This window comes from Chiloscyllium plagiosum, chromosome 10 (genome assembly GCF_004010195.1).
Source record: "Chiloscyllium plagiosum isolate BGI_BamShark_2017 chromosome 10, ASM401019v2, whole genome shotgun sequence".
Classification (NCBI taxonomy): Eukaryota; Metazoa; Chordata; class Chondrichthyes; order Orectolobiformes; family Hemiscylliidae; genus Chiloscyllium; species Chiloscyllium plagiosum.
Genome location: NC_057719.1, coordinates 64,088,673 through 64,111,659, shown reverse-complemented (window position 1 = coordinate 64,111,659; position 22,987 = coordinate 64,088,673). Strand labels below are relative to the sequence as shown.

At 38.2% G+C, this 22,987-nt stretch overlaps 1 protein-coding gene across 2 annotated transcripts in view; it reads right to left on the bottom strand.

Moving 5' to 3' along the window:
• Positions 1-4,394: 4,394 nt before the first annotated feature.
• eif2s1b (eukaryotic translation initiation factor 2, subunit 1 alpha b) overlaps positions 4,395-22,987 on the bottom strand; it is a 27,645-nt gene continuing 9,052 nt past the window's right edge. For both annotated transcript variants that reach the window (XM_043697933.1, XM_043697932.1), the window contains 5 exons: positions 22,273-22,424; positions 18,783-18,889; positions 15,704-15,801; positions 6,023-6,166; positions 4,395-5,009 (listed from right to left, as the gene is read on the bottom strand). In XM_043697933.1, coding sequence (XP_043553868.1) covers positions 4,884-5,009; positions 6,023-6,166; positions 15,704-15,801; positions 18,783-18,889; positions 22,273-22,424 — 627 coding nt within the window. In that variant the 3' untranslated portion in view covers positions 4,395-4,883. The remainder of the gene's footprint in view (positions 5,010-6,022; positions 6,167-15,703; positions 15,802-18,782; positions 18,890-22,272; positions 22,425-22,987) is intronic.

Here is a 22,987-nt window from a genome sequence, read left to right as displayed (position 1 = left end):
CCCTAGCTTGCTGATAGTGGGGATAGTCGATTGAGTGAAGGTAACATTATTGAATGTCAAGGGGCACTGGTTAGATTGTCTCCTATTAGAAAGGTTAATGGGTAGAATTTGTGTGGTACAAATGTTGCTTGCTATTTGACAGCCCAAGCTTGAATATTTTCCATATCATTTGCATTTGAATATTGCATGCTTCAGTCGCTGAGGAGTCACAAATGGTGCTGAATATTGAGCAATCATCAGCAAACATCCCCTCATCTGATTTTTTGTTGGAGGGATGGTCATTGATGAAGTAACTGAAGATGATTAGGCCTGGACACTAGCCTGAGGAACTCCTGCTGAGATATTCTGGAGCTGAGATGACTACCCGCCAAACGTGATCATCTTCCCATGTGACAGATATGACTTCAACCAGCAGTTTGGCCCCTAATACCCATTGATTTCAGCTTTGCTCAGGCTTTTTGATGCAGCACTTGGTTGAATAGGGCCTTGATGTCAAGGGCTGTCACCGTCATCAAAGCTCTGGAATTCAGCTCTTTTGTCCATGTTTTACCTAAGGCTGTAGGGAGGTCAGAAGATGGGTAGCCCTGGCAGAGCCCAAACTGGGTGCCATTTGAGCAGGTTATTGTTGAGTAGAGCACTGTTAATAACACCTTCCATCATTGAACTAATGCTTGTGAGTAGGCTGATGGAGAAGTAATTGGACAGGTTGGATTTATCCTGCTCTTGTGTACAGGACATACCTGGGCAATTATCGACATTGTTGGGTAGGTGCCAGAATTGTGACTGTATAGGGAGATCTTAGCTGGAGAGCAGCAAGTTCTGGAGCACAAGTCTTCAGTACTATCACCAGAATATTGTCAGGGTCCATAGCTTTTGCAGTAATAGTGCCTCCAACAGTTCCAGGATATGGATCAGATCAAACCCCCTCAAAATATATTAAGATAGTCTAGACACCAACCTTTCCTTATCTTGAAAGTAAGTGTAAGGTGCTGTGTTCCAGATGCAATTCAATTGGTCAAATTATTCAATGTTAAGCAAAACACACTTTATTTTTACACTAGTTAAAATACAGACAAAATAGAAACAAAAGGTCTGACTTAACTGCAAGTCTATCAAAAAAAAATTAACTACTACTAATTAAACGGTTCCATATAGTAACATCCCATAAACACACCCTTGGCAAAAGGCAAAATTCAGGAAAACAGATTTGACTCAGACTGCAATTCTCCAGTCCAAGAAAGGAAAAAATTGAGAAAACTCAGAGAGAGAGAGACAGACAGAGTAGCAGGCAAAAATGTGCTGCGACTGAAACGTAAAGCAAAGCTAGAAATCATGGTTCTGTGGGAGCTTGATCCCACCCAGTCAGCCTGCTTTCATTGTTGCAACTTTAAAAAAAAAATCAAACAAATCCAACACCTCTCAAGTTGTTTACTTTATGGGCTTTGAAGCAGACTTATCAGTACCTCTAATCAATCCTTTTTCCATAAAAAGGACAAAATACACCTCTTAAAGCCATTTTATTGCGACACGTGGAATGAATCAAATTGGCTTAGTATTGGTATATGTCATGCTGGGGATAACGAGAGGCAGTAGAGTTGGATCATCCACTTAGCACTGCTGGCTAATGATTGTTGCAACTGCTTCAGTCTTCTCTTTTGCAGACGTGCTGGGCTCTTCCATGATTGAGGATGGGGTTATTTTTGGAGCTTCCTCCTCCAGCATTCATGACTAGATGTGTCAGGACCGCAGAACTTAGATCTGATCCGTTGGATCAGTTTTTAGAAATCACTTTAGATCCATCACTTGCTACTTTTCCATTTTGGTAGCTTCACCACCTTGTCACCTAATTTTTAATGTATACCTGGTGCTACTCCTGGCATGCCCTCCTACACTCGGATTTGAATTAAGTTGGACCCCCTGGCTTTACGGCAACAGATGAGTGAGGGTTACGCCAAGCCACGAGGTTGTAGATTGCGATGGTGTACAATTCTGCTGATGACGACCCACAGTATCTCATGGATGCCCAGTCTTGAATAGCTATATCTGTTCAAAGGCTGTCCCATTTAGCATTTTAGGACAATGGACAGTGGTTATGATAGCCTAGCATTTTTTTAAAAAATAAAACAGATTTCATGGAAGTCAATTTTCACCATATCATGATTCAAACTCATGTCCAGTGCAACAATCACTTCACTTTCACCTCCCAAACTCTGCTGGTCAATGAGGGGTTGAAATGAAAAGTTGAGAGGGTGCAGTACCTTCAGTAAGTCTCAAGATATGCACGTGTCAAGCAATCTCAATCTTTCAACAAATCTTTCTATCTGAACAGATGAGTCATGCAAACTATGCATTTTAAACAGCAGTTTACTTGACTGTGACAGCTGCAATTCAGTGGTGCTACTCTTGCTGATTTGGTTAGTTGTTGCAATACAATATTATCATGGTATTACAATAAAAAGGTTATTTACACCTAAATTGATCTTTAATTTTTTTAGCATGAGTATTTATGATCCCCATATAACTTCTGTATGCAGATGCTGTTCTGTATCCAAAAGCATTGCCCATTCCTGGCGTAAATTTAAACTATATCATATTTCCTAAAACATTATATAGTTTAAATCAAAGCCAACACAAATAATGGTGGACTTAAGTTTGACATCATCTCCCACAATATCTGTGTTCAACATTTTTCAGTAACCATTGTTAACACCAAAATATATAAAAGCTCAGCTGAAACTATTTTCACCCTGGTTCAGTTCAGAAAACCACCGCTAGCAAAGATATCAATGAATGCAATTCCCATAGTTCAGGAGTCAGGTTGGCTGTTGGAATTTTGTATCTACTTAATACTTGGTGTTTAACAAATGCACCACCGTAACTGTAGACACTTGGAAATAAATAGTGACAGTAAAATTTGATTTTGTGAATAGGTGGTTTAGCAGCTGAATTCGCCTCCAGTATTTTGGACACGGAGAGACATTACAGCCTCACCTGTCACAAGTTGGCCAATCACAAGAGTGGGCAAACGTAACAGGCTGGAGATCTCAAATCCAGCCAGTACTGTCAAGCCTCAAATATATGAAATGGTTCTGAAATGCCAGTCAATGACGATCCCCAACAACAGAATGCAAGACTCTTTTGGTGCAGTGGTAGCATTCCTACCTTTGAGCCAGGAGGCCTAGGTTTGAGACCCACCTGTTCTAGATGAGAGCAATAAACTCTGAACAGGCTGATTAGAAAATAGTTTTTCTGTAACAACTGCCTGTGGATATTTGATGGCGTCATCACTAAAGAATCCCCCTCGACCAACATTCTTGGGTTTACCATTGACCAAAACCGGAACTCGATCAGCTGCAGAAATACTGTATGCACAAGAGCAGATCAGAGGCTACAAATGCTGCAAGTCTGTCCACCCTGTATAAGGCACATTTCAGGAATATAATGTAATCCTGTCCACTTGCCTGGTAGTTCCAACACACTACAGGGAGATCAACACCATCTACGACAAAGTAGTTAACTTATTTGGCTCCCTCGTTATTACCACAGTGGTAGTGTGCACAAGATGCATGACAGTAACTCACAAAGATAACTCTGAAAGCATCTTCCAAACTTCCAACTTCTATTACCTTGAAGGACAAGGGCAACAGATGCATTCCTTCACTGTTGCAGTGTCAACACCCTGAACTCCCTTCCTAACAGCACGAGTGCCCCTATATTCCACAGGCAGCAGCAATTCAAGGCAGTAGCTCATTGTCATCTTCTCCAGGATAATTAGGGATGTCAAATAAATGCTGGCTTGGCTGGTGTTGCCCATATCTCGTAAGCAAATATGCATAATATATAACATTGTGATATGTTATTGTTCAATATCTTACATCTTATCACTATTTCTGATGTGAGCTACACTTCAAACATTTGAGATACCTTAAGTACAACAGGCAATAAATTAGGTTGATGTTTTGGAGAATGAGGACAAATTGTGCACAGCAGCAATGACAACTTCACCTGCAACTGTGTGAACATCTTCTGACCAAGGACAGAATTAACTAAACACCAACCAATGAGAACAACCTTCCTAAAATTCAGGAAGCAATGCCAAGGTGTTCAATTCTACACAAGTTCCCTCTCAAAATGAAAAATATTTATAAATGAGTGGTTTGGACTTGCAATCAAAATTTCAATCAATAACTGACAAATAAAAAGCAGGTTCAACTGCAGAAACAGCAGGAAATAGATTAAAACTATTTAATTTTTAGCATCTACTTGAGCTTCAAACTTTAAAAGTGCAACAAGCTGTAAACTTGCGATGATACCCACCATGATTTGTCTGCAGTGTGCAAATACAATGCATCTGATGGTACGAGAAAAAAAATGTTGAGAGTCTCGAAGATCACTTCATTTTACCAATGTTTATTTTTTTTTTTGTTAAATGTTTTGAATACAATCTTGCTCAAAAAGCTTTTTTCTCATTCCTACAGAACCAATTCTTGCATAACTCCAGGATGATTATTTAGCAATTTCCAAGTGTTTTTCTGGGTGTGGAGGAGGGGTGGGGATGATGTTGGTGGTGTTAGTGGTTGTTATAGCTTATAGTACAAAAATGTTGACTACGTTTGTGACACTCTCTGATCCAGTTGTGAAATAAAGATACCAGGAAAATTTCCAATCACAAACTATGGAAACTGCGTGAAATATTTTCTATTTGAAACCGAAGAAAAATAAAAGTATCAGAACAATTACCAATTACAAGCTATGTAAATGAAAAAAATCAAATACTTTTGCATGAAGTCTTTTGGATACGTCCAATACTGATAACTTTGGAGTCTGGTGTTATGAATGGAGTTTTGTTTTTCCCTCATCAACGCCTAGTGGCTAGCAGTTAATTACTCCTCAGTTTTTGCTTCCATTTCATCGGCATCATCATCTCCATCAACCTCGGCATTTTCCCGCTCCAGTCGCTCAAGTTGTCTCGCCAATTCAGTCTCATCAGTATCTGTAACCACCTTGGGCTATGAAGATCAGAGAAAAATGAGCAACGTGTGAAAACACTTGGTACAGATTACAAGTTTGGAAAGCAATGTTAATAGAAAATTAAGGTTTTGCATCTCTCAGCTGTTTTTAACTTCTCATTTGGTAGAGCAGTTCAGAGCTACCACATTGCTATGGGTTTGGAGTCACATGTAGGCTAGATTGGGTAGGGATAACAGATTTCCTTCTTCAAAAAGGACATTAGTGAACCAGATGGACTTTTACAGCATTTAGCACTGGCCCCCACAGTGCCCTGACACTAGCTTTGTATTTAGATGTTCCTGATTCAAATTTCCCCAAATGGGATTTGAACCCAGATTATCAGAGCATCAGTCTGGGTTTCTGGATCACTGACACAATGACAACATCACACTGCTACCATCTTCCCTTATATATACTTGTCACTCTTATTAACAATTATGAAATGCAACAAGTTAAATGCAAAAGATTCCCATCTGCTTATCACACTGCCTTTTCAATAAAATGGCTAAAAGGTATAAAATTTTAAAAAGAGTTGTACTTCAATCCTGCAATTAAAGCTAAATACATGGGAGAGGAAGAGAACTCAAGCCAAACAGACCTCTTTTTCAGTTACCTTGTGCTGTAGCTGATTTGATTCAAACCTGAATATGAGAGATAGGATCAGGTCGTTTTCTCTTAACAGCTTTAGGAAAGATTCCAAATTATGTTTAATACTTCTTCCAAATGAATGATTAGAACCGCAAGTGATTTGCACAATATGCTCATCCCTATTGCTTGTCTGAACTAATTTAAATTAAATTAGTTTGTAAAGCTCACATGCTTCTTCAAAAGGTATGTTCAAATCTCAACCTCTGTAGTTCTTGGGACAGCATAATGATGTTATTCACGAACAAAATACGTAATGGCAAGGCGCAGATTTGATTTTAAAGCAACATCCAAATCATCCTTGACTTTAAGAAATTGTTATAAAGAGAATGTGTGTAGAAACAGCTTAAGGAAATACAGTACTGACCTCCATCTGGATGTTGAACACGCCCCTTTTCTCCTCAATCCGTTCTTTAATTGCAGACATGGCTTGGTTTAAAATGGAAAGGCCTTCTGTACGCTCAAGTGTTGTGGTGGTCATAACATACCTTGGAGGAGCTATCAGATTTATCTAGAAAAGTAATTAAAAATTAAGCACTAGTGCAATTATTTGTGAATGTTCATCTTCAATCAAGTGTAGAAACGGAGACTGAAGATTTGATCAACTATCATTCTTGGTATGAAAAGGACTTCCAGAGTTTTAAATTTCACCTAAATACTTTGTGTAAAAGAAGGTTTAGCTGATACAGATCAAGCCAATCTGAAATTTTATCCAATCACTTCATGATATATGTTTTACAATACCTACCGTTGACTCTTGAACCAGTTCTCCAGACAATATCAAACAAGCTACCATGTAGACGTATGCAAATTTATTAAATTTCACACAATGTCAATGGTTTTCATTTGAACCAAGTAAATCATATTATTGGAGATGTACACCATTGCTCCAAATCATGTTACAATACTAAATTTTTTTCACCCAGTGGGTGATGGGGTTCTGGAATGAATTGCCTGCTAGGTTAGTTGAGGTGGGTAACCTAACAATCTTTTTAAATAAAAACTACTTGGATGAACACTTGAAATGTTATAATATTCAAGGCTACAGGTATAGTGAGAAAAAGGACTCACGTAGGTGGCAGTGTACTTTTGGTGGTATGGGTTCGATGAGCTAAAGGGCTCTTCTGAACTGTACGATTCTATAATCAATTCAATTATTTTGATGCTTTTGCAATTACAATTTTTGTAAAAGTCCAAGAATGTGTTATGATTTTGCTGATCTGACCATCAAGTTCGATTCCCATCACCCTGAAATAAATGGCGGAGTTTGTTACACTTCAACATATATTTCTATAACATTCATTTTTAAAATTCCCAATAAGCTAATGGGAAATTACAATTAGGTTTTATGGTCATGTGTACTCAGATACAGGAATGCAAGAGTACAGTGAAAAGTTGCCATTCGTGGTAACATCTTAGGTACAAAATACCAGAATTAACAAAGGTATCACTGTAATCTAGATCCAACCAGAGTTTTGTCTGGCTGATGCGGGATTTATATCCTCATATAATGCAAGTTCTCCAGACAGAAGGGCCAATATGACATTAGCCTTGAATATCACTCTGCCATCATTTGCTGTGAACAATTTGACAGTCAGCTTCTCAAATTACACAGCCTCATATATATTGTTGCAAAGCTGATTTATTTTATTGTTGGAAAACACAAACAACAGTACAGAAGTGTCATTTGATTGGCATAGCACACCAGGACAACAGTAAACTTCCTGCATGTTCAGGACTGAATTTTGTCAGAAATATACCCTGGAGAAAAGAGGCGTGCCACTTTAGATTTAGTGATGAACAATACAAAGAGAAATGCTTCTCAGCTACTAATTCTTGATTTAGTCAACCACAGTAAACTGAGAAAATCTGTAATGGGAAAAATGAGAGATCACTAGGAGGGGAAATACTTAATGCAAAATGAAAAGTTTATATTGCTAAAGGGCAGAAGTTCTACTTGCTAAAAAAGATAACAAGGAACAGTTGAAGAGAGAAGCAATAGTATGAGACTAAAACAGAAACCATAGGATAAACAAATAATAACTACAGAACAGGGATTAGACAACAAAACATATAGGAGGGAATACATGAACAAACTACAATGGTATTACTATCAAAACACAAGGTTTTTGCAATTGTAATTGTAAAAAGAGGATTATGAGGTGCAACAGTCCCTTAAAATTTGCAAAACATTGCAAATGAAAATAAAAAGAGAGTTGGTAGACAATAAGGGATCAGAAATCTGAACAAAGAGACCTTGGAGTGCAGGCTCAGAGCTCCTTGAAAGTGGAGTCGCAGGTAGATAGGATAGTAAAGGCGGTGTTTGGTATGCTTTCCTTTATTGGTCAGAGTATTGAGTACAGGAGTTGGGAGGTCATGTTGCGGCTGTACAGGACATTGGTTAGGCCACTGTTGGAATATTGCGTGCAATTCTGGTCTCCTTCCTATCGGAAAGATGATGTTGTCAAACTTCAAAGGGTTCAGAAAAGATTAACAAGGATGTTGCCAGGGTTGGAGGATTTGAGCAGTAGGGAGAGGCTGAACAGGCTGGGGCTGTTTTCCCTGGAGCGTCAGAGGCTGAGAGGTGACCTTATAGAGGTTTACAAAATTATGAGGGGCATGGATAGAGTAAATAGACAAAGTCTTTTCCCTGGGGTCAGGGAGTCCAGAACAAGAGGGCATAGGTTTAGGGTAAGAGGGGAAAGATATAAAAGAGACCTATGGGGCAACATTTTCACACAGAGGGTGGTAAGTGTATGGAATGAGCTGCCAGAGGAAGTGGTGGAGGCTGGTACAATTGCAACATTTAAGAGGCATTTGGATGGGTATATGAATAGGAAGGGTTTGGAAGGCTTTAGGCCAGGTACTGATAGGTGGGACTAGATTGGGTTGGATATCTGGTCGGCATGGACGGGTTGGACCGAAGGGTCTGTTTCCGTGCTGTACATCTCTATGACTCCATATCAAAACTGAATGAGGAACAGGAATTCATCAAAATTAATATAAGTATACTCAAAGTGCCAAAGAAAATAATAGCTCTAGAGAATGACAAATCCGCAGATCTGATTATTTAAAATCTTGTGCATAAAAACAAAGTGGTGGGAACACTGGAAATGTTACAATTATCATCTTCCAGACTTCTCTAAACGAAGGAATTGTTTCTTTAGATTGACATCCTTATTAAATAGCAAAATTCTCCAGACAACTTATAGGGAATTAATGGCCAGCCAAACATCTGCTGTCAAGAAACCCGCAGACTCCATATATAAGGATAACATGACTGAACACCTTGAAACTTTCCAGCTGCTCAGTGATAGCCAACATGGAACTGAAAAATATAGATCTTGTAACTTGATTGTACTTTTCGGACAACGTGATTAAGTTAGTGGACTTTGGACCATCTATCACCTTCTAGGATTGAATTCGAAAAAGTCCCTCACTTCAACTGAAATCCACAGAACTGACTTGGATAGGAAATTAGCTAAGTGACTGAAGAAGAATTTCAGGATAATGGGAGGCATTCTAATGTACTGACTGTGACTAGAGGTGACCTACAAAGATCATTTGGAACCTCAATTAATTTGTTGTATTTATTAATGTCGTAAATGATGGGATTGGGCGGAATGGCGGCTCAGTGGTTAGCATAGCACCAGGGACCTAGGCTCAATTCCAACCCTGGACGACTGTCTGTGCGGAGTTTTCACATTCTCCCAGTGACTGCATGGGTCTCCTCCGGGTGCTCCAGTTCCCTCCCACAATCCAAAGACGTGCAGGTTAGGTGAATTGGCCATGCTAAATTGCCATAGCGTTCAGGAACATATTGATTTGGTGCATTAGTCAGGGGTAAATGTAAGGGAATGGGTCTGGGTGGGTTACTCTTTGGAGAGTCAGTGTGGACTTGTTGGGCCAAAGGGCCTGTATCCATACTGTAGGGATTCTAATCTAATCTAATCTTAGATGTGTATATGCAAATTTGGTGACTCAAATATAGGTGGCATTGTAAACACTTTGGGATTGAAATATTGGACTACAAAAAGAGATACTGACACATTATTTGAAATTGGCAAAAATGTGGCTAACGGATTTCAACATACATAGATGGTCTCACCCTTGTCGTTGATTTAGAAAGGACAGAACAGAGTACTTCTTAAATTGTGAAAAGCTGGAAATAGTCGGGATCTAAAGAGTGTGGGGTTCAGGTACAAAGATGTTTTAAAAAACCATGAACAGATAGAAGATCAACAAAACAATGAAGGTAATTCAAGTATTTATAACTAAAGGACTAGAACGCAGGAAATACAGAAAGTGATTTTGGGTACACCAGTTTAGGAATGATATAAAAAGCTGGGAGGGAGTGATTTCCGCAATAAAAACTATACTCCAAGAATTAAATTACATGCAGGAATTACATGATTAGGAATGTACTTCTGGAATTTAGAATGTTAAGCAATGATTTGAAAGAAGTTTTTGAGATATTAGAGGGGACAGATTGGGCTCATGGTGAGAAACAATTTCTGCTGACTGGGGCATCTAGTACCGGCGGTATAGTCCAAAAGTTTAAACTGGATCTTTCAGATGTGTAATGAGCAAACACTGACAGAGTGTGGTAGAAATGTAGAGGTTTCTTCTGCAAAAGGCTATTGATACCAATTCAACTGTTAATTTTATACGAGATTGGTAAGTTTTAACTATCCAGGGATTTCAAGAACATGGACCAGTCAACTTTGCCTTGAATAGCAAAACAGGCTTACCTCTGCTCCTGATTCAAATCTAGCACTCCTGTAAAAAAAAAGCATGATATCCTCTTCAACTACACCATATAGTAGAGCTACCACATTCTTTTCCAGCTGAAGATTTATCTTCAAATTCCTTATTGGGGATTTATTATTTACTCTCTTTTATGTATGGCCCCTAGTTTAGATTTTAACTGGAAATGGAAATATCCTACCTACACTTACTGCATCACAAAAACATCACTCAACATTCTAAGGACTTCCAAACTTCCTGCCAGCCTTCTTTTCCAGGGCATACAAGCTCTTGATTGGGTTCAGAGCTCTCAGTATTAAGCAATGATGGTTATTAAATGAAGGACATACTATGAAATTAAAACATCCTCCTACACAGAGGTCTTGTGCAATAGAAACTTGACACAATAATTTGCAGTTGCAAAGTCAACACGACAAGGAAAACAGCAGCACCGAGAAAAAAGACTTCCATTGTAATGTAAAATCAAAAACAAAATATGGACTTCCAAGATCCAACTAAATAAAAACAAACTTAAACTTAACAATTTGATTGAAATCAACTACTCGAAACCTTATTTTAAAGGGCCTGCTTGGACACGTACACCACAAATTAGGTTGAAGATGACAGGCTTTGCTCTAATGTTCCAAATTTCAAGCAAAACTCACAATATTTCCAATGAGTAATACTGCTTGATACTGAGCTGTCAGATCCAAAATCCCAGGTTGGCACATTGCGAGTTGAGTATCAGCCAAGGTGAGTAGATAGCATAACGGAGATATTTTCTACCATCAACCTAGTTTACGACATGCACTACCCATAGAAGCCTGATCAGGGTAGGAGATCAGAGCACTGGAGACATATGTGAAACTGTACTCCAGAGAGAGCAACAGGACTTAAGAGGAAAACTAACAAAGAAGAAAACGTTTTTTTTTTATTTTCTCACTCATTTACAGAAAATTCCAAGACAATTTCAGGTTTTTTCTTAAATACTGCAGAAAACACATTTCAATTTACAATGATTTCCAGTGACTCTATTCATCCATTATGTTATTACCACGCAGGGCAGCATCAATTATGAGTGTTCTTTCTCCATTTTGATGTTAAATGTTAATTCTGAAGCAAACAACAACCTTGCACAAAAATAAGGTTGATAAAACAAAGTAGTTCCTATCATAAAGAGTTTCCAAAAACCTCATTTCCTGAGCACGGACCAATAACAACGCCTTCAAAATACATGAAGATCTTGCATGCCATAACACGAGGGGAAGCGTACAAAGAAAAACACGAGCTTTAAAGAACAAATCAAGACTTTTCTTGATACAAAATCCAAACATGCCAAAACACGCAAATTATGATGCAGTCCACATATTGATGAATTAGGCAAAATAAACCAGATGTGCTGCAGTCATAATTCAAGCCATGCAAGTCAACAGTTTTGTGGTAGTACTTGATATTTATAGTGGAAGTTAAGAACATAATACAGGGAGAGGGGGAGGGGGAAGGAATGTGAGTGCAACAGAGAGCGCGAGCGATATGGAGGTTAGGGGCAACAGTGAGGGTAAAGAAAGAGAAGCTGCCACTGAAATGGGAGATACCAGGAAGACTTCAGTGGAGGGAGGTGGAGGTGTTAAATTGAGAATGCTCCATTTGAAGAGGCAAAGCTACCCAGAAGGGAGAAGAGGAGAGGGGAGGGAAATTGCAATGTGGTTGTGAGGCAGGTCCCAGGGATTTAAGAGGGAAACTGTAAGGTTGAAAAAGAGGATAGCTGCAAAGGAGCACTAACAGTTTGAAACCTCTCACCAAGGAACTTTTAGCTCACGAGTAGTCAGGAAATTTTGAAATTACTGAAGTAACAAATTCCATGCAGATAAATTTAGAATGGGAGGAGAAAGTGAGGACTGCAGATGCTGGAGATCAGAGTCGAGTGTGATGCTGGAAAAGCACAGATCAGGCAGCATCTGAGGAACACAATAATTGATGTTTTGGGCATAAGCCCTTCATCAGGAAGGGGTTATGCCTGAAACGTCGATTCCCCTGCTTCTCAGATGCTGCCTGACCTGCTGTGCTTTTCCAGCACCATACTCGATAAATTCAGAATCTCAAGTTTAAAGATACTGTCCATGATAAAGACGTCCTATATGAAGAAAAGATGTAAATGCTACATGTCATGAGTATGGCAAATTTAAATAGGAGATTGAGATTGGTCATGCAGTAAAAAGGTTCGTAGTTGCTGCTCAACAGCTTCCACTTTTGTTGGATATATGATAGAAATACATTTGCTGTGATCTCACCAGACTGGGGAAAATGCTTCAGGGTGATGACTTTTTGTGTGTCTATTATTTTAAAGGGGGAAGAAAAAAAGAGAAAATTATTACTTTGATATGTCTGCTTTCCTGCGCCAATTTGAATATCGTGGTGTCAATTTTGGGAGGACATGTTGAATGATTGATCCTCTGTGTTTCCTCGGGGTTCAGAGAGACAGTGTGCATGTCAATAGATCCTTGAAGTCAACGGGATAGATAGGTAAGGTGGTTAAGACGACATATGGAATACTCTCCTTTCTTAACCAAGATACTGAATGCAAGAACAAGGGGGTTATGATGGAGCTGCATATAGCATTAGCTATGCCACAGCACTGTGTAGTTCTAATCACCATAGAAAGGAATGGATATATCTCACACATAGGAAAGATGTGATTGCACGAGATGGACTGTAAAAGATTCCCCAGAATGTTCCTGGGCTGGAGAGATTCAACTATGAAGAGAGACTAAATAGGCTGGGGTTGGTTTTCCTCAGTGCAGAGAAGGCTGATGGGGATCTGACTGAGGTGTAAAACTTTTTGAGGAGCATAGATGGGATAGAGAGATCAATAATAAAAGGGACACAGTTTTAAGCTAAGGAGCAGGAAGTTTAGTGGGAATTTGAGCTTTTTTGAAAACAAAACACAGGCTATGGGTATTTCTAACTCGCTCCCTAAAAGAGTGGTCAGGTCAGGAACCCGCAAGACATTTAAGAACTATTTAGATCACCAGTCGAAACACATAGCATGCAAGGCTACAAACCAAGTGCTGGAAAATGGGATTAGAATAGATGTTTGATGACCAGCATGGAAACTTTGGACTGAAGGGCCTCCTTCCATGCTCCAAATTATCTAAGACTTGTGTGTTGTGGCTTTAAGTTTAATGGATGATTGGAAACTAAAGATATTGATTTCTTTGAATTCTAATTTTATGATACCCCAAATACTCCATGTGGTAATATAACCTTTTAGTCCATTGTGTCTATTCTCCTGAGGTCAAAGAGCTAACCAATTCAACTTTAGTTACTTTCAGTAAAAGAACAGCTCTCAGGTGTAGACAATTTCAAAGATTCACAACCCTCCAACTGAAGAAACTGTTCATCTCTGTCCTATAAGATCGACACTTCATCCCAAAGCCGTGACACAATATCCCAGATTCCCTGCCATGGAAAACAACCTCTGTTTACCCTATCAACCTTCCTTCAGAATCTTGTTGTTTCAACTCTCAATCTTCTAATCTTCACAAGGCCCAATTCACACAGGATCTCGTTTGACAAATCTCTCATATCAGGAAACCAATGAAATAAGCCTTTAGTGTAACACTTCCAAAATTAAGTATATTCTTTCTTACATATAGGGACCAAAACTGTGCACAGGACTCTGGTGTTGTCTCACAAAAGCCTTCTAACAACTGTAGAAATTACTTCATTTTCCAATACTCGAGCAACATATCATTTGCCTTCTGAATGACCAGATGCACCTGTACCTGAATGGTGTTTCTTGTACAAGTACATCCAAATCTCTCAAACTCAATGTTACCCATATCATATGTTGTTCACTGACTTAAACTGTCAAATCTCTTTGCTCTTGGTGCCCTCCTTTCAGCTTACAACTTTGGATCAATCAGCAATTTTGACACTACTCTGAGCACTAGCACTAATCTTTGTGGCACTGCACCAAGTGTAGTTAGCCAACTTAAAAATTCCCAATTTATCCCGACTCTATCGCCTGTTTATTAACTAATCCTCCATCTGTACATCCGAACATTTCCTATGGCAGCTTATTGAATCTCTTTTGGAAATTTAAACTAAACTGAACTTGCTGGTTCCTTCCATTTACTGAACTAGTTACATACTTAAAATTTGTTTAATGCAAATTTCACATGACTTTGATCATACTGTTATTTTCTAAGAGCATTGATAATACTTCCTAATAAGTGATTATTGCAGTTTTCTGAAGTCTGCTATTAGCTAAGTGGCCTGTAAATCCTCATTTTCTCTTCACTTTTTCTGTATTGGGTGAGGATTCACATTTTCCAGCTTTCGATCACTGGGGACTTTTATGAAATATTGGAATTTTCAGAAATCAAAATAATTACAGTCACCACCTCTGAGCTCGCTTTTAATCACCCTATAAAATGTAACATAGTTGTGGCATGTTCGTCAGCTTCTATTCCCTCAGGCTTCTATAACACTATCTCTATTTCGGTATCAATTATCATCCTATTAGCTCTCAAAACCCCACCACTTGTATCAGACATATGTATTACTATGAAGGAAGATACAAAATGCTTTTTCAAAACTTCAGCCGTTTTCTTATTTTTCATGACACTTTTTCTTGTCCGTGTCTCTAAACTGATCAATGTTTATCATAATAACTCTCCTTTTTATATACTTACAATCTTGTTACCATTTTTCTACCTAAATTTGCCTCATTCTTTCCTTCCTTAGGTCATCAACTGTCATTTTACAAATTTCTAAAACCCTACCAATTCTCAAGCTTACTACTACTCTTGGCAACATTATAAACCTTTTCTGTTAACTTAATAGTATTAAGTTGTCTAGTAAGAAATGAATGTTTTTTGTTTTTTTTTAAAATAGAATGTATTTAAGGTGGAGCATTCTGAGCTGTTGCTTTAAAAACGTTTTTCCACTGTTTATTTTTGTCTATTTGAGATTGCATAATGGAGTCAAACATATCCAAGAAAAATAAATCTGAACAAATGCATATTTTCTTAACAACTCAAGTTGGCTTATATAACTCATCATTATATAATGAATACTGCCCAGTCATTAAGATTACAGTCAAATCAGTCAGCCAAACTTTGATCAGTACAGAAGACAAAATTAGGCAGACCTCAAGATTCAGAGTATGCAAACATTTTGAACTGATCCTGGGTTTTTTTTTAAAAAAAAGGGATCTTGTAGTCATTTGCAAGAAGGCGGCACGAAGATCGGATTGAGCCACAACTACTGGAAAACGCTTTATCATCTGAACACTCACCTTAATGGGCATCAGTTCAGTAGAACAGTCTAGACCAGCTCTAAGTGACTCTTTGACAGCATCAATACCTTCGTATCCATAACATGCAACTTCAATATCTGGTTGAAGACAAAAATATAATTGAAAATCTTAAGCGAGTCTTGAAGTACAAAGTAAGGAACTCACTGTTGAAGAAAAAAATGCAACTACACATGATCTTTCAAATGAATTAGACAAGAGAAATACCACAGATTGGACAGTTAACTAGCAAACTGACTTTGAATATAGATATATGTGAAGTGAAGCACTTTGACTAAAAAAAGGTCACCCACATCTTTTGAAAATCAGAAACTGAAGTGTAGAAGAGCACATGATCTAGGGACACAAGTAAACAAACTATTTAAAAGCATGATAGTAAAGTAATTAAAGCAAAGTAATTAAAACTGCCAAAAAAACAAGGTAAGGTATTTCAAATCAAATTCAGGAATACGGTCAGAATGTATAGAATTAGGGCAACAGTAACAGAACGAACAGTAGGCTGGTTGCGAAACATTAAACTGAATAAGAGGTAAAACATTGTTATTAAGATTGGCAGAAGGTGGAAACAGGCAAGTCACAGGATTTGGTGCTGGAATCATTGTTATTTACCATTTACATATTTCATTTGGACTCAGTAGTGCCATTTCAAGATTTACTGACAGCACCAAATTGTATACTTAATACAGAGGAGAACAGCAATGAGATACAGGAACACAGGTGCCTGAAGGTGATGGGTCAAATAGAAGAGATTAGGAAAGCACATAAGACACTTATCTTTATTAGCCAAAGCACAGAATACAAGATTGAAAAAAAAAAGTTACACAGGAACTGTACAAAACATAGACAAGTGAAATACTGCAGTGACGTTCTGGTCAACACATTAAAAGGGAAATCGCAATTGCACTAGTGACAGTGCAGAGGAGATTTACATGATGCTGTCTGGCCTAGGGGGCCTAAGCTATGAGGAACAATTGGATTGGTTGGGGTTATTTTCCTCAAAGCAATTAAGTTTAAGGGGGGAGGTGATAGGGATCTGTAAGATATAATCAGACAAAGACAGGGTGGATAGGAAGGCACTTCTTTCATTAGTAAAGACAGCCAATAACTAGCTATCAAACTGGGTCTAAAAAGACAGACAAATTGCAAAATTTTGTACACATTGATAAAATCTTCAACTTTTCTGATGACTCCAGAAATAGCAGGCAGGCAACTGGAAGTTAGGGCTGCAATCATATCAGCCAATATCTTACTCAAGACAAACCAGCCTCCTGGGGCAGAATAGCTTACTCGTGCTTCTATACTCTCATGTACTACAAAACAGCTCTCCACAGTATAAAATGGATAAGCACAGAAGGTGTACAAGGTTTGTTAGAATGATGGTAGAGCTGAGAGGTTATATATATTAAAAATGATAGAACAGGCTGAGATTTGTTTCTCTAGAAAACAAAGCTGAAGAAGGATGACCCAAGAGAGATCAAAAAGGATTTAATGATTAAGCCACAGAAAATCTCTTATGAGCTGGAGGGTAGAACCAGAAACCTCAAGTTTTTGCCCATTAATGTGAAGTCTTCAGCTACAAGGAATAGATGAAGTAACTAGTAGAGGCATAGAAACTAGCTAATAAAATGGAGAAAGAAATGAGCTACACCAACAAGTTTAACTGAAGGAGAACTGGAGGGGGCTCATGTGTAACAAACATCACTCATTGGGCTGAATGGCCTGCTTCTGTTTTGCAAATACTGTGCAATAAAAATGACATAAAAAGCAAAAATAGATGACTGACAAAAAAAAAATGAATAAAAAGGTTTGCCGAAAAGGTAGACAGAATGCATGGTGTATAGTATAGTCATCAACATTGAAACACAACATTCAGACAAACTAATCTATGCAGTACATTCCCTGAAGAAAACTTAACAGAAATCTATCTTACACTTGCATAACATATCCTACAGGCATCAATCTGAACAGATATTATTCCTTCACGAAGTAGTTCGGGAAAAGAATGTTATTTTAACCTTATACAGAAGGATTTTACTTTTGTACCTATCAGATGTTTATTTTGTCACAAGGAAACCTCATTCTGAATCAGCTCATTTTCCTTTCTCTCCAATGATCTATCAATCAAGGAATTCTGCATTAATTGCAGAATTAATTCCCCATCAGTCAATATGTGTTCTACAATCTTATTTCTCTTATGATATATTTAATTAAGTGGTAGCTGACTGATCTTTGGTGATGGGGAATAGCAATATATTTGAAGCCAGGTCAGAACTGAACCATATCCAGAGTTTGGTTTTCTCTGATGTTGCAAAACTACATATTTTAAATGTGCGTGCACACAGACACACACAAAACACAGACCTTGTGTACCTGTGCAGTACTCTCAGGCAGTAAAATAAGATGCTTTGTACACAGTAAGAGGAAGCTGACTGAAGTGACTGAGACAACAATAAACTGATTTACTTGCCCTACTTAACAATATTTAAATTGACTTTATTTAAGTTTAGATAAATTACCATAATCAACAGTTTCAAAGTCCAACCAACAATAGCATAAAAATCAAATTTTAAACAATCTACTTGAAACTTGACATTAATGGCGGTGAGGATTCCAAGCCTAGAAAATAAATGATATTGTAGTCTGTGAAACTGAAGAAAGACAACTTGGTAGGGAAGAAAGGAGAATGAACATTAAATTGCATGCAATCAAAAGTATGCTGATCTTTTCTTATGGTCTTTACAAACTAACCTTAAAATGTTTGATAGAAGCATGATCATTATAGTTAATGTTGTGATTAAGTTACATGTTGAATCATCTCTTTACGTGCCCCAGACCATACAGCAATCATTATTCAAGCTCAGAAAGACAACCAACCAACCACTAGAAAATCATTATTTTCTCCAAGGAGTAGGAAGACAAGAGAGAATGCTGGTATTGTCTTAATACATCTGTGTTCCAGAATGATTAGCAAATATAATGGTAATGTAGTTTTTGATATATCAGACTCAGCTTGCATCATTTTGACAGTTCTGAATACACTGCACAATTACATTAGACACACCTGCTCTAATTTTAACAGCCTGTGGAGTGAGACGTCGTCTGATATTTTCCAGTAATACTCCCCGCTCTTCTTCTGTCAAGTCGAGACTGTCAAGAATTGTAGGGTCTCTGTTGGGGGGAAAAAAACCAGCAAATTATGTGTATAATGAAGAAACCAACATAAGACTGTCTGCATATTGCTGCAAAGAGAAGAGTCAGATGACAAAACCTCAACTTTACGTGGATGAGGAAGAAAGGCAGGCTTGAAGGTGAAAGAACTGAACATGCAGGAAATTTCCATGGTGTCACAACAAATTTGTTACATACAGGGGGTCCCTGATTTACAAATGTGATGTTATACAATGGTTTACGTTTAAAGGTCCAACATATGATCATTTCGTCTACTTAATATTGTCCTTCATTTTGTTCAGAATTTTATGCTAATTGACTTGTGAATGAACTCAACAATGGAACCAAGGGACTGTCTGTACATACCAGGAAGACCTTGGAAATCCTTGATCTGTCGGGAATTAATGGATCTTAACTCAATGGCAGTAAGATTTTACAATTACTCTCAAGTTTACTGGTCTGGAAACATTTAAAAGGTGTGCGCATATGTTCAGAGGTGGAGACAGAAATGTCTTGCTGCTCCTATTCACAATCTACTGACCTGACTGGAATGGCACCTGCCAAATAAGATTAGCCTTTTGTAAGATACTGGTGTGACAAGGTACTAATAGTTACTATCTAGGAATGTACATTAGGGATAGCTTATTGGAGGTACTGGGTTGAATGAAGCCAGAATGTTTGGAATTACCTTCAGACACGATCAACTTAATTACAGGAAAACAAACAGACTTAAATTCAATGTCTGACTTATCTTAAACAAGACACAATGGAAAACCATACTTTTTAATTAATTCATCTGAAGGTTATGGAAATCAGTAGTTATTGCCCATCCTCAATTGTCCGGGAGAAGGCAGTGGTTCAAAAACTTTTTGAACCACTGCACCATCTTTGGGATGGAGGCACGCCCACAGAACTGTCAGGAAGGCAGTTCCAGGAATTTGATCCAACAGCAATATGCAAGTCAGGATTACGTGTGGCTCAAAGGCAACTTGCAGGTAGTGGTGCTCCCAAGCAACTGTTGCCCTTGACTTTCTAAGTGGTTGAGTTTGCGAATTTGGAAGCTGCTGTCAAAGATGCATTAGTGGATTACTGCAGTGTATATTGTGGATAGTACACACTGCTGCCAGTGCATCAGTGAAGGGAATCAATGGTGTAGGTGGTGGATAGGATGCCAATCAAGTGGGTTGCTTTGTCCTAGAAGGTATCAAGCTTAGAGCATTGTTGGAGTTGCACTGAACTGAGCAAGTGGAGACTATTCTGTAACACTCCAGATTCTATCTTGTAGTCAGAATACAGACTTTGGGGAGACAGGACGTGACTTATTCACTGCAGGATTTCTCTCCTCTGACCTATTCTTGTCACTATAGTATTGGTAAGACCGGTCCAGTTCAACGTCCCAGGATATTGATAATGGATGCCTTAATAATGGTAATGCCATTGAACATCAAGTGTAATGGTCAGTTTCTCTCTTGTTGGAAGGGGTCACTGCTTGGAACTTAGCTTTGCACTGTGGTTTTGCTGGAAACGGATAAAGTGTTTTTAAGTACCAGAGGAACCATAACTGGCATTGAACATTTAGCAATCAATGAACAACACCCCTTCTGACTTTAGAGATGGAAGGAAGGCCACTGATGGAACAACGGAGGACAGCTAGGCTGAGGACATTATTGTGAAGAATTCTTGAGATGCTCTAGGGTTGAGTATTTATACAATATTTTATTGTTCACTGGACTTCACCAGATTTTTTTTAAAAAAAAGTGTAGAGTCTCCTCTTTGATGCAAAATTACTGCAGATTTTGTCTAAAGAATCCACATGGCAAGCTGAGATCCTTCAAATTATCAGTACCTACAAAAACAGACTAGAATGGACCAGATCAGTTCATTCGGCTTTTTTTGTGCCATAAATTTCTGATGATTCTAAGTAATAAAAAAACCTAATGGCAACATAAAAATAGGCCATTGAAATCTGTTCAATCATTTTATTGGATTATGTTTAACTTGCATCATAAAAAAGAGTAAGTTAAGATTGCAGGAAGCAGATAAGGCTGGATGCCTAAATGGCAAGGTGATGACAACACCGTGGGTTCAATTCCCACACCAACTGAGGTTACCACAAAAGGCTCTCCTTCTCAACCTTTCCCCTTGCCTGAGGAATGGTGACCCTTGGGTTAAACTAATACCTGTCATCTTTCTCTAAGACAGTGCAATGGTAAGACTAAGGTGATTCTACCCTTTTAACACTGCATATTAATTTATGGCAGTTGGTTTACTATATAGCAGCATTACTGAATGACACTTTAATGTGAATTTAAAATTTCAAAACCACATTTAAAATCAATATAATTCAAAATTCTAGATAATGGACTTGGTAAGAATGAGCTACAGAGGGAGTACTGAAATGGAACTTTAATTTCAGGCCGAGCATTGAAGAAGTTTTTAATGCTGGCATTAAAAAGCTTCTTCAATGCTAGGCCTGAAATTAAAAACTAAAAAAAAAACCCTATAAATTGATAAAATATAAACTACTAATGGTACTTAGATGCAATGTGTTATTTGAATGCATTGAAATATTTTGAAAAGCCAAACTATTGCGTAAATTCAACTGAAATTTTGTTTAGAATTGGGAAGTTGATATCACTATCAAGGCTGGTATTTGATGCCCATCCTTAATTGCCCTACACTGCTTGGTTCTCCATGGTTTTCCAGAGGGCAATTAAAAGTAAATAATATTGCAGTGGTCTGGAATCACATGTAGGCTAAATCAGATAAGGTACGAAAAAGTGAACCAGACAAGACAATGGTTAAACAGGTGCTATTAGGCTGGCTTTGGTTTCAGATTTTATTCATTTCACATTTCACTATCTGCTGTGCTGTGATTTGAACTCCTGTCCCCGGGACATTAGTCCTCAGATCTGGGTTACCAGCCTAGTAACATTACCACTACATCACCACATTCCCTGATTAAGTGAGTTGGTGTCTTAGGAAAGGTACATTCCACTTGAAATCGTCCAATTTAATGGCATCCTGTCAGTAAAGAATGGAACTGCTGCCATCAAGTGGCAACTGAGTTGCTCCAGATGAGTTGAACACTAAATTAGATTTCTTTGGCACAACTACAGTGTTAATAGGATACATGCATATCCTATTAAATTTTTGATACTTCTGGAAAAATTATGTGATAACTGATTCAGCTTAGAACAGGGCTCTCAACAGTAAGCCCTAATACACGTAGCAGGATTTCTCTTGGTAAGGGTTTAGCCTGGAGTCCTTAAACACACTATATCAGTTGGTCTGCAAAATAAGTTTTAATACAAATCAATTTCATGAGGAACTTCTCCAAATCTCCCACCTCTTCAATGAAGCACAACTAAATTATTTCTTACGAAACTGCATGTTTAAATGCATCATAAGCTCCATATCCAGGCCTCTTGTACTTCTCATCAAAGACCCAAGCAGTTCTCTGAAACAGACTGTCCAGTTGTTCATCTTTAGTATATTCGAGCACCTCTGCCACATGTCGCAAAATGCTATATACCTGTTGAAAAGTAAACACGTGTGCCTTTATTCTTATACAAGAACATTCATTAGAATGATAGACAATTGTTTGAAAGATATCAAAGTACTTCCTAGTAATGAATTCCCACTGAAGTGCAATCAGAGCTTTGTAAAATGTCAAAAGTGGCAATCAATTTGTGCTAATTGTTGGGGACACCAGAACTCCCCATGATTCTTAGAACAATGCCTTGAATTTGTATCTACACAAATAAAAAATCAGACAAAAGTACATGAAGCATCACAGGAAAGACATATTCAACAACGCAAAAGTCCCTCAGTGATACACTGATGGATTATTTTAAATCTGTTCAATCCCAAGTGGGCTGTCATATTTAGATTCTGGATTAGTGGTGCTGGAAGAGCACAGCAGTTCAGGCAGCATCCGAGGAGCAGTAAAATCGACGTTTCGGGCAAAAGCCCTTCATCAGGAATAAAGGCAGAGAGCCTGAAACGTGGAGAGATAAGCTACAGGAGGGTGGGGGGGGGGAGAAAATAGCATAGAGTACAATAGGTGAGTGGGGGAGGGAATGAAGGTGATAGGTC